The following is a 16,520-nucleotide window of genomic DNA, read 5'->3' on the forward strand; positions in this document are numbered from 1 at the left end:
CTGAGACAGTGGCACTGACAAAAAGACTTGTTAACATGTTAAGATTTTAATTTCGAGTGCCTAGAATGGTCAGGATTAGAAACGAGCACATCAGAGGGACTGCTCAGTTTGACATGGTTCGGACATGTGCAGAAGACGGATAGTGGATGGTGAAGATGGAGCTGCCAGGCAGCAGAGGAGAGCACAGAGGTGGTTCGTGGTTGTGGTGAAGGAGGACATGCAGAGGGTTGGTGTAACAGGAGGATGCCAAAAATAGGTTGATAACTGGCTGCGGTGGGGCCTGAAATTTTGCAACTGTCAGCAGTGCGTTTGTTGTCCTGACCGAGTCGCAATAAGAAGTCTATGTCAGTGAGCAATAATTTGTGAGTAATGCATTTCAATAGGAAGTCGTTTTGTATTATAAGTACGTACATTTTTCAGAAAAAGCAGTCAGCATCACCATGGCAACCAAGTAAACAAGTTTTTAACAGATGTTGCAGCTGTTATATTTTATTTCAACACAGATGTCTTTTTCACCCCTAAATGTAATCAAACAACTGAAAATGAAATCATAATTAATCCTGAAAAAATCAGAAAATGCTGAAGGAGACTGTCCAACCATCAGACCATGCTCTGAAGGTCAGGCTCACTTGGGTTATGCAGCAGCTTTTGGAGGTTGTTTGTTGTTCAGGCATTACTTTAACAGGACATTCATGCTGAAAAACCTTCCTGTGTGCATGAATTAAAAGAATTCAGCAAAAACAAGCCATCCGGTTCATCTACAGTGATTTCACTCACCACCAGTGTTGGTCAAGTTACTTAAAAAAGTAATTAGTAACTAATTACTGAGGTCAACAATCAGAAACAGACTGCAAAAATGACATCGATGAGAGAGCTCAAGGAGAACCACTGTTGGCCAAGAAGAACACAAAGTCTCGACTAACCTTTAGCAAAAAAACTTTTGGGAAAATATTCAGTGGACTGATGAGGCAAAACTGGAACTTTTTGTAAGGTTTGAGACCCGTTACATCTGCAATAAACTAAAACAGCATTTCATAAACAGAACATAAAACCAGCAGTCAAACATGGTGGGATGGTTTGAGGCTGCTTTGCTGCTTCAGGACAACTTGCTGTAATTGATGAAACCATGAATTCTGCTCTCTACCAGAAAATCCTGAAGGAGAATGTCTGACTATCAGTTCACGCTCTTAAGGTCAGGTTCACTTGGGTTATGCATCAGGTTTTGGAGGTTGTTTGTTGTTCTGGATTTAAGTCTGGCTGTTCATGCTGAAAAACTTTCCTGTGTACGTGAGTTAAAAGAATTCTGCAAAGAGTGGGACGGTTCCTCCACACTGATGTGAAAGACTCATTGCTAGTTATCACAAATTGCAGTTCTTACTACCAGGGGTCGCACAACCAGGAACATACAATGAATCAGGAAATGAGAGGTCATGACTATCTCATGAATTCCTGTGGATCTGTTTTGGGATTTTGTGTCTATTCAGCAGTTCTTTTTTCTGGTTTTTGTTCCTTTTTCCTTTTATGAAAATATTTATCTGAATCATTTAACACCATAGACTGTATAATTCTTATATTGCTAATGTTATAATTCACATTTAAATCATCCATGTTAATAACCAGAATTTTGTTTTTTAATGATAATTAAATGTTTCTGAGCAGATGTGCACTGGCTAAGACAAATGGTACTGATACAGTGCTTTACCCCATGATTTTGGTCCACTCTTCTTTACACCACCACATCAGTTCATTAAGGTTCATTCATTTATGCACAGCTCTCTGAATGTCCCACCGCAGCATTTCCATCAGGTTTCTTCTTTTTCAGTCACTCTGCTATAGATTTGTTGCTCTGCTTATGCTGTTGCATGACTTAGCTCAGGCCATGCTTTAGCTGTCAGACAGACGGCTTCAAATTTGAGTCTAGAATATTTCAGTATACAGAGGAGTTTATGGCTGACTCAATGACAGCAAGGTGCCAAACCCCATGGCTGAAAACAAAGTCCAAATGATCACACCTCCACCACCCTGCTTGACAGCTGGTATGAGGTATCTGGTTTTCCTCAAACGTGGTGCTGTGCATGATGGCCAGATATCTGTACTTTGGACTTTGGTGTCATCAGTCCAAATGACATTATTTCAGATGTTCAGATGAAACTTGGCAGCAGAGCTTAAGATTTGCATTCCTTTTTCAAAAGAGGCTTTGTCCTGGAAGTTCGTCCAAAAAGCCTGTAGAGTCGGAGATTGTTGCATTGTAATACCCCCATCAGCCTTTTTACATCTAAGGGGTAAATGATTATGTAGCTTCAAGCGACAAAAGAAACTTCAGCAAACAAAATGTTCAACAGTTTTTCATTTATTCCATATTCACCTGTTGGCATTTGTCATAATTTTATTAGTATTTTGTTTCATTCATTAGTGGTTTAATACAACAGCGTGTACAGTGTCTCAATAACAACATCTGCTTTACAAAAAAACCAAAAAACAAATTAGCAACAACATCTGCAGTGCGTGGACTCTGGATACCAATACAGTTTTTAGTAAATTAAAACGGGGACAGTGGCACTAACACAAAAATGTATTTATTATGTCTTAAACAATATAAACTGACCATCATACTTAGATTAGCTAGGCTTGACCTCAGATAATCTGAATGACTAAACTGCACCTCTCCAAGGTGTTTGTGCTTTCTGGTGTATTTTCAATTAAATTATCTGACATATATTATGACCTGCTGTGTGCTGTAACATTTCAGTTTGAGTGAAACCTTTTATTACTCTGTTATTTAGCATTATTTATCTCTTTGTCTAATGCTGGCTAGCATTAGCTGTTGGTTTAGCACTCCACCTAGTAGCTGGAAAAAAAAAGAGCTATGTGACTCCAAAAAACCCAACATAGTAGCATCCTAATAATTAATTATTAGGAATACTGAGAAATGTTTTGCAGATCTCTTATAGTTGTGAGAAAATCTTTTTTATAATAAAAGGTAGTTTTTGTGAATGTAGCAGATGCCCAGCTGTCTTAAATAAAAGAAAATAGCCTTCAGTTGTTTAGAAAAATGCAAAGCAGTCTTCACTGTGATCATAATAAACTGTGCAAGTCCAGGGTATTAACATAAAAGCTTCAAAACAGCATCATAAATAATATAGCAGAAAAGAAAACAGAGCAAACGCAGCCTGGGAAAAAAAAGGAAATTTTGCAGATTTTGAGTTAATTTTTTTTTTGTGAAGAATGAAGTGTTTCCAGAGTCCAATCACCACGGCTGAGGACGGCTGCTTTATTGGCAGGAAAAACAACAAAATACAGCAAAAGGCACATTCAATAACGACGGCCTCGTTCCCTTTCTAAAAAAACAAACAAACAAACAACAACAAAAACAACCCCCCCCCCCCCCAAAAAAAAAGATGCACAGCTAATAATGAATCAAAAAACTGAAAAAAAAAAAAAAAAAACTATTTAAAAAAAAAAAAAAAAAAAGCACAGTGCTGCCATGCACAAGAGAAACAACACACTCATGAGCATGGGAAGGAAGACACTTTTTCCCTTCAGACACCCACCCACACCAGGTTAGCATTCCCTTTATAAATCCCTATTTATAATCCCTATATGATTAACGCACACCTGCTGCAAGGTCATTATTGCACCCGAGTTCAAGAAAGAAAAGTTATACAAAGAGTGAAAAGACCCCCGTTAGTTTCAAAGTCGATCTAGTGTGAAAGGAATTAAGTATTGTGCTTCAATTATTTAAGCTTGTGTGTAAAAGTAGCCTCACTGCACACACTCACACAGAGCTTGGCATGTTCATGGAAGACACACATCTGTCTACAGCGGTTTATATACAAATCTTTCCAAACCACGTGGCAAGCAAACTACACGTTTTATAGCAAGTTGAAATGTTGAAGCATCCCCCCCCCGCCGCCCTTGTTAAGACCTAGTTTTTGTAATACATTACAACAAAGAAAACACCCAAGCCATGTCCCTTCCATTCCAAATCAAGTTTCACTTAAAAGGTAGAGGGAATGGGTTGCCATGTTGGGAGACCTCACCACCATCCCTCACACACACACACACACACACACACACACACACACACACACACACACACACACACACACACACACACACACACACCTTTAAATCCCCCAACATGCACTGTGCTACCAAAGGAAATAAGGTTGCCAAATCAAGTTTCAAGTGTCTGCAGGTTGTATATAGTAAGAGGGGAAATGGGTTACCAAGCTGCGCCAATATCCCCCCTTTTGTTAGAAGATAAAGGCAGTAACATTCTGTTCATTTTCACTAATATCTTGTTTTTGTTTTCAGTGCTTTTCCAGCTTTTTCACAACCTTAAAAAAAACAGAAAGACATTCAGCCATGGGAGGCGGCCCTCTGTGATGTACATTCAATGCGTTGTTATCACGTCACAGTGATGGAGAGTGATGCGGAAGACATTAAAGGCTGGGTGAGGATGGGTGGCTTAACCGGCCCGGCTCAGTCTGAGAAGGACTGAAGGGGAAAATGGAATTGAGCACAAAAATACAACCTGTTTCAACATTTCTTGTACACAATTCCCTTACAAAACTTTTAAGCCAAAATTAACTCTCATTCCCACTAAGCAGACCCACAAATGGATCGATAGCAACCATCCAGCAACTGGAAACGTATTTTTCAAGCTTCAAAGATGACGGAGAGCATTTGATCTGAGAGCAGTGGATAACAGCATGTGTAGAATTATTTGTAATGTTACATTTTTTTCCTTTTAGCTGCATGATAAAAAAAGAAATGATCAATTTCATTATCACTTGTGCTCCTAAAGAGACCAAAGTCAGAATCCTTCCAGGCTGAAGAACATCAGGTCCAGTTAAAGGCAGAAGTTGGTGATGATGTAGATTTTTTTCTTGAACATCGTGTGGTTTAAGGCAGAGCCAAAGAAAATACACTAGTTCTCTCTAACTGGGGTTACAGAGCCAGAAAACAAACTTGTGAATATACTTTGTGTTAGGAGAAGATATCGGTACCATAACTTTTCTGAAACTGTAAAATCAAAGCTGTGAATTTACTGTTCAGTCTCTATTCCTACTTTCATCTGCTGCCTTGAGCTGCGGAAAATGTCAGAAAGGAGGCGATCATGCAGAAATGAGCTCCCTCCAAAGGCTGTCTGCGCTCTCCCTTAGAGACAGATTGAGGAGCTCGGTCATTCAACTACACTCCTCTACAATGAAAGGAGCCAGTTGAGATGGTTGAGCTATCTGATAGGAGGGAGAGTTTGTTTCTCAGCTTGGGAACACGGAAGTGTCCGCCAAGAAGAGCTGGAGGAGCTGGCTGAGGAGAGGGAGGTCTGGGTGTCTCTGCTTAGACCGCAGCCCACATGACCGATTCTGGATAAGCTGCAGAAAATAGATGGATCGAAGTTTTCTGGTTTCTGTTTCTACTGACCAAACAGTCTGAAGACAATTAAGCCTTAATTGTTGGACTGCAAACAATGCCTGGGGCAGAGAACAGGAAGCCTTGGCCCAGATATCGAAGAGCTACAACAGAAGTCCCAAAAACATTAAGCTTGAAGCCAAAATCGTCAGGTAATAGCCGACGGGCTTCTAGATTTCCTCCTCATCAACGAATACCATGAAAGACCAAAACCAACAATCTATTAATCTATTAATCTATCGTTTGGTAACTAAAGACCTCCTGACACCTTTTCTAATTACTGAGGCGATCATTGGTGGAAATCAGTGGGAAATATTATTGAACTTTTAAAAAACACAAGGCTCAGCAGGTTTCTGCCATTTATCGCAAATGGCTCTAATAGATGAGTAAACCGTTTTAGAAAGATGAGTTTGTTGTTCGTTTTGATCTTTTTCTGTACTAAAGAAAAATATAACATGGCACCAGACTTCTGTTTATAAGTCGGTAGGACGTGTGGACACGGAATTACATTTTGAGAAGCCTGTATGGTTATCTAACCAGATCCAGATGGCTGGATTAAAACTGAACTTTCAGGATGTACAACATTGCTTTTAAAAGGATGTCCTTCCAGCTAACATGCTACTCTGGACAGTTTCTTACATGGTTGTCTTCAGCCAAAATGTAACCACTAACACTAATCAGACTGCAAGCATATCATCCAGTGTGCTTTTTCCAGTTTTAGACTGCCTAATTTGTTGTTGCTTTTTGAAGGTTTTTTTTTTTTTTTTAACTTAAGGTGCATACACCAGCCTCGTGGGGTTGTTGGCCAATCGTGCGGCTTGCTTTAGGTGTGGTGCTGCGCGATGAGGTTGCGTAGCTGCTTGATGATGGTGTCGATGAGCTTCTGCCTGTCTCTGTCTGTCTTCCTGAACTGGGCGAAGACGTTGTTCTTCCTGCTCGTCTCCTTCATCCTGGAGATGGGATTGTGGGTGGGTTCGGGGGGGGGGGGGAAGGAATAAACAGGGAGGAAAGAAGAGCCAAGCAGAAATAAAAAAGATTTTAAAGAAATCAGTCAGGGACAAAAAAGGATCAATATTCACTTCATGCAATCAGGAAAACACAAGTTTACGAGCATGCTCAGAACAAGCACACATCCCTGCTAAGGTCGCCTATTTGAGAAGAAAAAACCTTCATTGTCACATGTGTATCTCGGCATGTATTTTTTTTTTTTTTAGCTGAACACTGGAGCGTTACGGACCTCCAGGAAGTTCGGGGGCCCAGCAGACCAGACTAACCCCAGTAGGGTGCTTCCTCATGGGCAAAGAGAGACCACCAGGCCTGGCTATCTGAAGAGAAAAGGCTGTCCCTAATTAAGGTGCTCTGCCGCAGAATGAATGAGAACATATGACTTTGTGCGTGTGTATTTTTTGTTTTTGTTGTTGTTTCTTGCCTCAAGTCTTAAAAGTGTGTATTTACTTTCAGGTTTCTGTGTGAAAGCTTTCAGAGGCGGTGATCCACAAAGTCAGATTATAACTTTTTGAGTTCATGCAGGTTGTGTGTGTGGTTATCTTCCCTATTTTCATATCAGCTCGGGCTCTATGATCAGGCCCTACACTGATGGTACACAGATACAGGATGCGGGTGGTGTTGTAGCGATAACATCCTATGGTTAACAGCCATGGCGATAAACATCAGTATCATCACGACATGAGTTTATGTTCTCAGGATGTGTGAGAGTGAGTAATACGGAAGGTGAGATTGCACACACCCTTTTTTAAAAGGAAGAAGGTAAACAGCTTTAGTAAACCCGAGTACTGATCTTGGTGTAAGTACATGCCTCAAACAAGCATCTCTCTCTCTCACACACACACACACAGATGATACTCACGGCTTAAACAACCTGTCAAGAACATGAAGGAGGACAGGAGACAGAAAAGAGCAGATGGAGGAAAAGGTGGATGAAGTTCAAAAGTTCAAATGAGATTTGATGTAGGAATGCTGCTGGATTTCCACTGATCTGATGTTGGCTTTCTCATTAAAGGAGCTCTGCATAACCCACAAACCCAAAACCCATCCATTAACATACATTGTTTTTGCCCACTTCCTCATTTCCAATTTATATTGCATGTTTGTCATACTTGAATATTTCAGGTCATTAGAGAAGATAACCACAGTAAATGCAAAATGCAATTTTAAATGATGATTTAGTTTATTAAAGGAAAACGTTATCCAAACCTACATGGGTTGTGAGAAAGTCATTGTTCCCCTAAATCTAATAACTGACTAGAGTTGTTGCTGCCAGGGCCAGCACAATCAAGCATTTGTGTTAATTGTCAATGCGTCTCTTCTCTGTGGAGGAATTTTGGTCCACTCTTCATTGCAGAATTGTTTTAATTCAGAAAGATCGAGGGAGTTTGAGTATGAACATCCTGTTTTAAGTCACAGCAAAGCATCTAAATCTCACGTAAGTCCAAACTTTGACCGGGCCTCTTCTTCATTTTGTTTGAGCCTCTCAGAGGTGGACTCGCTGATGTGTTTTGGATCCTTGTTCTATTGCATAACCCACGTGAGCCTGAGATTCAGGACACAAACTGGATGGTTGGACATTCTCCTTTAGGATGTTCTGGTACATCAAGCAGACATCGTGGTTCCATCAATTACAGCAAAATGTCCTGAAGCAGCAAAGCAGCCCCAGACCTTCACAGTACCACCACCATGTATGACTGCTGGTATGATGGTCTGTTTATGAAATACTGTGTTACACCACACGTAACCGGACTCAAACCTTACAAAAAGTTTGTCTCGTCAGTCCACAGAATACTTTCTCAAAAGTCTTGTTTTTTGGCAAATGTGAGACGACTCTTTATGTGCAGTGATTTTCTCTTTGGAACTTTCCTCCAGTCTCTTTCTGATTGTTGAATCATGCAGTTCTTTAGACGTTGCTCTGGGTTCTTTTGTGATCTCATGGATGAGTCGTCGTTGTGTTCTTGGGAAGGTTCACCATCATTCCCTGAAATCCCAAAGCCTTGAAGTAGCTTTGTATCCCTTTCCAGACTAACAGACATCAATGACTTTGTTTTTCAGCTGTTTCTTTAGATCGTCATGGCATGATGTGTTGGTGTTTGACATCTTTTAATACAATTCACTTCGTCAGACAGGTTCTATTCAAGTGATTTCTCTTTTCAACAGTTCTTGCAGTAATTCGGCGTGGGTGTGTGACACTAAACTCAGCTTTCCAAAACATGTGGGTGCTCAAAGTTGACGTATTCAAACAGGGTCAGGTAGATCTGGATAGAATTTTTTCCTTAATATATGAAATCATCATTTAAAAACTGCATTTTGTATTTTTGTAATGGGTTATCTTTGCCTAATGTTGACATTTGTTTGATGATCTGAAAAATGTAAGTGTTACAAAAATGCAAACAAAAACATCCACCTAAGAAATCAGGAAGGGGGCAAAATCAACAGTTTGCCCTTCCAGGTCATCTCCTTGTGCAACTTTCACTGCTGTCTGATCCCATTCCCAACACATGTACATCTGTAACCGGACAAACATCAACTTCTGTGTAAAATCAACCTGACTTTAATACTTATATATCAAGGACAAGGGCTGGTTGTGAGAACTAGATTTCACTATGAAAGACCACAAATGAATCTCAATGGAAGAGTCCAAAATGTCCAAGCCTGATGTTGGGGGTACAGGGTCAGAAATTATTTTTCTTTCTTTTTAGACACTTTTAGGTTTGCGAACTACAAAAATAAATAAATAAATAAATAAATAAATATATAAAATAAACAATTGGATCAGACTGTTGTAGAACATGGAGTTGTCTGAGGCACAATCCAGATTTGGCTCCAAGAAACTTAATCCTCTCCCCTAAAATAAAACTGTGCTGGGCACACTGAAGGGGATCCAGCACACATCACAAGCGCTCAAGCTCAGAGTGGGACCTCCACTGATCTACAACTGCAAACATGCTGGATGTGATGCAGACCTTGATAAGGAAATCAGCCAAATTTGAGCCAGGCAGGGTTTAAATTTTTATGTGTGGGGGGGAACCAATGAAAATGTTGACATTTTATCAATAGAAAGAAGTTTATGAAAATTCATAAAACTTAAAGTGAGGGCTTCAACTTTTTTTGTGAGATTAATTAACATGAAATTAACAGTAGTATAAAGCTGAGAAAACAAGGAAACTCTCACATTTAAGAAGCTGGAATCAGAAACTGTTTGGTCAGTTAATGGCAAAACAAGGATTTGAGTCATCCAAAAAATGAGGCAACAGAACAATAGATTAACAGAAATGTGTGAATCCCAGAATGATGAATCACTACTCACTTCTCCAGCAGTGCCAGTGCAGTGTGTGGGTTGACTCTCAGGTATTTGCAGGTGGGTTTGCCGTAATCAGCCAGGTAGGTTGACCAATCCCACTGGGTGAACAAATCCAGTAACTAGAAAAAAAGTCAGAGGAAGAACGTGAGATTTAGGGAGTGTTTCTGTTTTACTCATAGGAAGATCTCAGATTTTGGAGATGATAAATGATCCATTAAGCAGTGATGAAATAAACACCAGCAGATCACTGATTCACTCACTAACCCACCAACATGTTGTGTAACAGCTGGCGCCCACTTCAAAAACCAGGGAAACATGAACCTGTAGCAGCTCTGAAGATAAATATGTGGTGTTTTATACAACCACGATGTACTCAGATGGATTCAGAGCCAAAAGTTTGTCTTGTGAACAGATGTGTGGCTCTTCCATAACCACATTTATCACAGCTTTTCTGGCCTTCTTTGCTCAGCTTGGCACCCCCACACCACCCCCTCACTCACAGCAGTGATAATCACGTTCATCACGACCTTGCTGTCGCATCTATGCCACTAGGTTAGTATAGACATGAGTGATTCCTAAGGTATGCTCAGAAATGCAAGATTGGGAGTGTAAGTAATAAGAGGTGCAGCTCGCTGTAAAAATCACACCAACTGTGCTCTCCTTGAAAAAGGCTGGCAGGTGCGATCACGTCTCAATCGCAACTTTCAAAAACTTTACAAAGCTCAGAGGTGTCGATTTCATTTAAAGTAGTGGGTTGGATCAGTGAAATTCCCCTTGGTGTCAGTGTAAAGATTACAGATTATTAAGACATATTAAATACCTGGGAAGTGTTAATATATGAAAAAGAAGTGCAGTTTCAACAGTACGCCTCTGTTTTTCTACATAATGTAGAAATGCTGCTCTATGCTGCCCCGACTGTCCTGTAATTATAAAATGTTTTTGTTATATCACAGTAAGTTCTATTGTTATTGAATCTTTACTAGAAAACTAATTTCTATAGAAGAAACTATAAGTTGAAAACATAAATAATTAAATGTCTTTCATTTAATGATTTATGTATTATTATGTATAATTATTCATGGCATATGAACAGCTATAAGGTGAGGTCTTTATTAGCAGGAAAAGCTGTAAAACTTATGAACACAGTTTTGAGTACAAAATTTCTGCCTCCTTCACATTCCTCTCACATTTAGCGAAAAAAATCTAAAGAGTAAAAAAAAGAGCACTGCACACTAACTCCACATTAGCACACTAAAACCTCATCCCATGATTCCACCATGCTGGTGAAATCATGTTTGGAGCTCCTCTGTTCTGGTTCAACAAAACCTAGAACCCCACAGATGACGGTGAACCCGTTAAGGGAGTTTTTCCTTCCCACTGTTGCCAAAGTGCTTGCTCATAGGGGGTCATATGATTGTTGGGTTTTTTTCTCTGTATCTATGAAGCGCCTTGAGGCGACTTATGTTGTGATTTGGCGCTATATAAATAAAATTGAATTGAATTGAATTGAGTTAATCTCGCTGGGTAGTACACCCCTCTGAAGACTGCTCAAAAACCGCGATGAACCGAAGAGACCAACAGAGAAATGGTCAAAAATTCCCGCTGCCGTCCAGCTCCCTTTAGTTGCCACAGGAAACCTCATGATGTTGCTGTTTGCGTCCAGACTGCACTGTGAGTTATTACTCAGTGTGATTAATAAGAACATTAAAAGCACATTTGTTTGTGGGTTACTGCTTTAGTCAGATTATGCTTGCTTACAAGTGCCACTTGTGATGAAGATCAGTCCGCATGTTATATGAGTAACCACTTGTGAAGTCCGGGTAACTCCAAAGGAAATAGTATTAAGTTCTGGCACTTGCAGCTTGTGCCAACTTAATGCGGATGTTTATGTTTTCAGCACTTAAAAAAAATGACCAAATCGTCTCAAGAAGCCTTTAAGTTCCCCACATGGAGACATTTTTACATTTAGGTAAATAAAAGCAACAACGCCAAGAAAGTAAACGCCAAACGGGTCAAGGGAAAGGAAAGAAAAGCAACCAGCTGGAGAGGTTGAGTCTTCTTCGGAATGACCCACATTTCAAACAGTTGCATAACCTGCCGCTGCCCTGCTGAACTCTACCTAACACACACACACACACACACACACACACACACACACACACACACACACACACACACACACACACACACACACACACAGAGAGAGAAACAGGCCCAGGCAGGCAGACCCGTAAGCCTGCAGACATTCACACACGCCGTCTCTCTATCTCTGTCTGTAAAACACACACACATATGAGCAGGAGCCCCAGTGAACTCTGGGTAACACCAAACACAGATCCAGAGAGAGAAACCATATGTGAGCAAGGGATGAGAGAAGAAGAGGAGGAGGTGGAGGAATGGAGTACAGAGGGATGGAGAGCAAAACCACATGTGAGGAAAGGGGGAGAGAAAATGAGGGAGAGTAAAGATGGAAGGAGACACAGATGGAGAGGAATGGATAACAGCGCTTACAGAAAGAGGGAGAGGGTAAAGGAAGGGCAGATGAAGATGGATAGATAAGACTAAGAGAAGGGGATAGACCGGAGTTAGCTGATGAAGGTGCCCCGGCAGGCGACCGGGGAAAACAGAACGGATGACAGAGGACACGAGAGAAATTAAGTGAAGTGAAAAATCTGTGAAAGTCACTGGCTTGTACAGCTGCTTTCTCAGCGTTCACATCTATAACTATGGTCCTGACGTTTACGAAAACTGTGCATGGAATCGTTAATCATCCAGTTAGTCCCTATTGCACATAGGATTGATTTTTACAAGTTCCCTGGAGGGTCCTTTATCTTTTCTTAATTCTTCTTTATACTCAAGTCAGAGAGACACTATTTATTCAATCCAACACGCATTTTTGTGTTTGTATAATCAGAATGTCGAGCTATCATGGATGTGCTTTCAGTCTTCCACTGAGTTTAACTCCATTAGATTCACACACTTAGCAACTTGGTTTTGTACCACTGAACTGTGCGGTGACTTCACATAGCGCTGCTGTTTGTTATTTTTGACATGAACTGCCTAGCTAACCTCTGCTGGAGACTTAGAACCCTTCCCCCCATGCACTCCTCGATGGCAGCAGCCTCCTGCAGCAGGACAGTGGATTTAAGAAAGATATCAAAGAACCCGAGGCTGTCAAACTCTCTGGATCTCTCCAGACTCTGTCCTACAAAAAGCCCTGGAGCAGACCCAAGATGCTGCAGAGTTTATGTCTCTGGGCTGGTTTGGGAACGCCTTGGTGTCCACCCAGACAAAGAGGAGGTGGTCAGGAAGAAATAGGTCTTAGATTCTTGCCCACGCAATCCAAACACACCTAAGTATTGATGGCTGCTGCGGTGCAGACACGGCACCGTGTCAGACTAGCTAGCAGCTTGTGTTGCTAATATAAACAGTGCTAACAGCAGTACACTGTGGCTTTCTCCAGGCTAGCATCTCCATGCCTGTGCAGAGCGGGCATAGCTGACATAACCGACAATCGTCAACAATCCTCGTCTGTATCAAAGTCCTGCAGAACCACACTGAGCTACTGACATCTATTTACATCACCACTCGTTCTTTAACATCGCTGACTGAGAAGGAAAGGGGCGTGGCCCTGGTAAGGGACTGGTGGTGTTGTAACACCTTTGAATCGACAGGTAACTGCTGTTGTACATTAATAAAATAACTCGTGTAACTGCAGAGCATTCGTGGTCAGCAACTTCTAAACATTACAACACTCTGACTGACCTGTCTTGGACAAGTCTGTACAGTATTTAACACCAGACCAGTCGATGAACTTGCTGACTCAAAAATGTGAGTGGATGATGTAACAAGTTGCTACATCTCTGCGATGTGATAAAACGGCCCAAATGAAACAAGAATTTACTGGGTGTTCAGTTACTTCTTCATCTGGGAACTGAACTCATACAATCAAACCAATACAGACAAGACCAGCTGAACAGTGCCTGCTTCAGTCAGTAGTAAAATAGATGGCCTTACAGACCACCATAAGCCACGATTCCACATGCATTCATACAGCGCTTTATCTTTGACACACAGACTTAAAACTATCTTGGCCAAGGACACTTCAACATACGGACTGGATTGAATCAGTGATTTTCCAATTACTGGACGAGCCTCTCTGCCTCCTGAGCCACAGCCGCTCGTGCTTTAGACACGTGGAAGTTTCCTTTCATAAAGACCCAGAATTTGAAGACTGCTGTGGGATTACTGAGTTATTACACTTTATTTACTTTCCAATTAAGCATTGCTTTTGTTTTATTTTGAATTCACGCCACCTTTATTTCCAGAGCAGGTTCAGTTCAGTTTTTGTTATTTAAAAACACTCCGGGTTTTTTTTCGGTTTCATTATTACTTTGTTTTCCTAATTATTTTTAATGGAGCATATTTTTTTTTAGAAGTACAGACCAGAAAAGCTGACAGCACTTTATGAAGCTCACAATCGTGTAAACACCTTGAGAGTGAATCAAGAAATACACCAAAACATCATGAGGCGGGCTGTGATGACCAACCTGACAAACTAAAGCGAAACACATTTGCTTTATTATTATTATTATTAAATTATAGTGAATTTTGTGAGCACAAATTGAAGTTTTGCTTTAACTTTAACATGCCTGGGTGTGCCACCGAGCTATTAAACAGCTATAAACTAACTGGATCAGGAGGAGTTGCCCACCAGCAGGTACCAAGAAGTCATACCAGTCTGAACTAACCACCAAAACTGATTGTTTTAATATAAATATTTATTCTCTTCCACAGCCTGTCAGGTATATGATTTGTCTGTTTTATTGATTAGCCTTTCTTTAAGTGTTCCCCTTTATTTTGTGCCATAGAACGTGAGACTTTATCAAAATATGAAGCACTTTGTCACTGTGCTTTGAAAATGCCATAAAAAAGTTATTATTATTATTATTTCACGTCATATGTAAGTGAAAGTAGTCCTTGAAGCTGCATCCTTATCTGTATTTTTTTTAAAGGTCATGGCTTCTACCTGACTTCACCTCTTCAGAGTTATTCCTGAAAACAGGAAACATCCTAAATATTTTCTCAAATGGTTCAACCTGGCTTCGCAAGACAAGTGATTCCGTTGGACTCCCCCCCCCCTTCCTTTCCTCCCTCCTTTGACCCCCTCCCACTGTCTCCTATCACTGCTTTCTGCTCCTTTCCTTCCACCCTCTGGCCTTTTCACTTCTGCGCTCAGCTCTCTCTACTTTGTCCCCGAGTTCACCCTTGCACGGCCGAGGTTTGACCTGCTAATCCTCCCATATAAACAAACACAAACACACACACACACACACACACACACACACACACACACACACACACACACACACACACACACACAAGTGAGGGCGGTTAAAGCACAAATATTATTTGATGATTAGGTGCCGATACAAGTGTGTGCACAGTGTTCACATAAACTGTCTCAGTATTATATAATATTGTTTGTCAGGATGTTTCCATCTGCTTGTGTGCAGGAAGTTATTTGTGCACACGCACCTTGCTTTGTGTATGTATGTCTGCACTGCTTGTACGTCTGTATTTGTGGGGACCACATGCGCACTATTCTTCACTTTAACGCAGATGTTTAAAAGGCTTTTTTTTTGCGTTCAAAGTTATTGTTGAAGGTGTTGGAGGATGGGCTTTGTGCTCAAAGACACAGCACATCTGTACTTGTTTCTGAGGAACATACAAGGTAAAAGCATGTGGGATAAACACATACTTTAGCTGCCTGTTTACAGGAAGTAACGCCCCCCCCACACACACACACACAGCAAAGAAGACACACGCCACCATGCATCCATAGATGGATAAGCTGCTGGCTGAGATTCGTGAGTTTTTTTATTTTATCTGACAGCAAATCACTGTCTTCACTCTGCAATCATGCTCTGCGCATCAGTCTTCTTTTATCTCTTGCTTTCTTCTCCCACCCACTTTCTTTTTTTGTATCAGAGATAAAAGGAAAATAAACCTGCACAAAATTTCCCGTTAGGCATGAGGATTGCAGAGGACAAGAGAAAGAAAAATGCAGTGAGGAGGACAAAGACTAGGAAGGAGAGAAGAACAGGACCACAGACCATACACAAGATCCCACATTGGTTAGCAAAGTCCCTTCAACCCTTCAAACTTTGAGTTCAGGGTTTTTACTGCAGCCATGCTGGTGTGTTTGAAACCTGACATGATGAGGGATCAACCTAAAAGCAATGACACTGTGGGCTAGTTGGCAAATGTATACTGTAAGGTAAAGACCCTCCCCAAGCCGCAGGTTTCTTCCTGTTAAAGGGGAGTTTTTCCTTCCTACTATCACCAAGTGCTTGCTCATAGGGACTCATCTTACTGTTGGGGTTTTCTTTCTATTATTTTAGTGTCTTTTTCTTAAAATATAAAGCACCTTGAGGCAACTATAGTTGTTGTTATCTGGTGCTATAAAAGTAAAACTCAATCTTCATTTTTCAGTCTGCTAGTTTTCCACTCGTATTCTTTTAAATGCAACAGAAAAAATTTGTATGGGGAGCGTCACAGACAAGATGGAAAAAAACTGCTGCAAAAACAAACCTTTAGCTTCATCGTAACATTAACAGCTGTGACTTTTTTTTGGGCAAAACATCTCATGTGAGGAAGGGCAGCATTTGGGTGCACACGTAAAATTACGGCTATTTGTCTTCAACTTTGGTACCTCAGGTGCTGATCTGAGTAAAATTAAGAGCAGTAATGTGCGACAAAAGGGATAAAAATTAAGAAAAGGGAGAAA

The 16,520-nt window shown here is 40.8% G+C and overlaps 1 protein-coding gene and 1 long non-coding RNA gene across 3 annotated transcripts in view; both read right to left on the minus strand.

Moving 5' to 3' along the window:
* Positions 1-2,332: 2,332 nt before the first annotated feature.
* The window catches only part of exoc6b (exocyst complex component 6B), a 125,364-nt gene continuing 111,176 nt past the window's right edge, over positions 2,333-16,520 (minus strand). For both annotated transcript variants that reach the window (XM_040007141.1, XM_040007142.1), the window contains 2 exons: positions 9,737-9,849; positions 2,333-6,368 (listed from right to left, as the gene is read on the minus strand). In XM_040007141.1, the coding sequence (XP_039863075.1) occupies positions 6,242-6,368; positions 9,737-9,849 (240 nt within the window). In that variant the 3' untranslated portion in view covers positions 2,333-6,241. The remainder of the gene's footprint in view (positions 6,369-9,736; positions 9,850-16,520) is intronic.
* LOC120718588 lies at positions 6,617-9,730 on the minus strand. Its single transcript, XR_005692519.1, has 2 exons — positions 8,152-9,730; positions 6,617-8,094 (listed from the first exon to the last, which is right to left on the minus strand). It is a non-coding gene; the product is annotated as an uncharacterized LOC120718588 (long non-coding RNA).

This window comes from Simochromis diagramma, unplaced genomic scaffold, assembly GCF_900408965.1.
Source record: "Simochromis diagramma unplaced genomic scaffold, fSimDia1.1 OVJJ01000531.1, whole genome shotgun sequence".
NCBI classification, from domain to species: Eukaryota; Metazoa; Chordata; class Actinopteri; order Cichliformes; family Cichlidae; genus Simochromis; species Simochromis diagramma.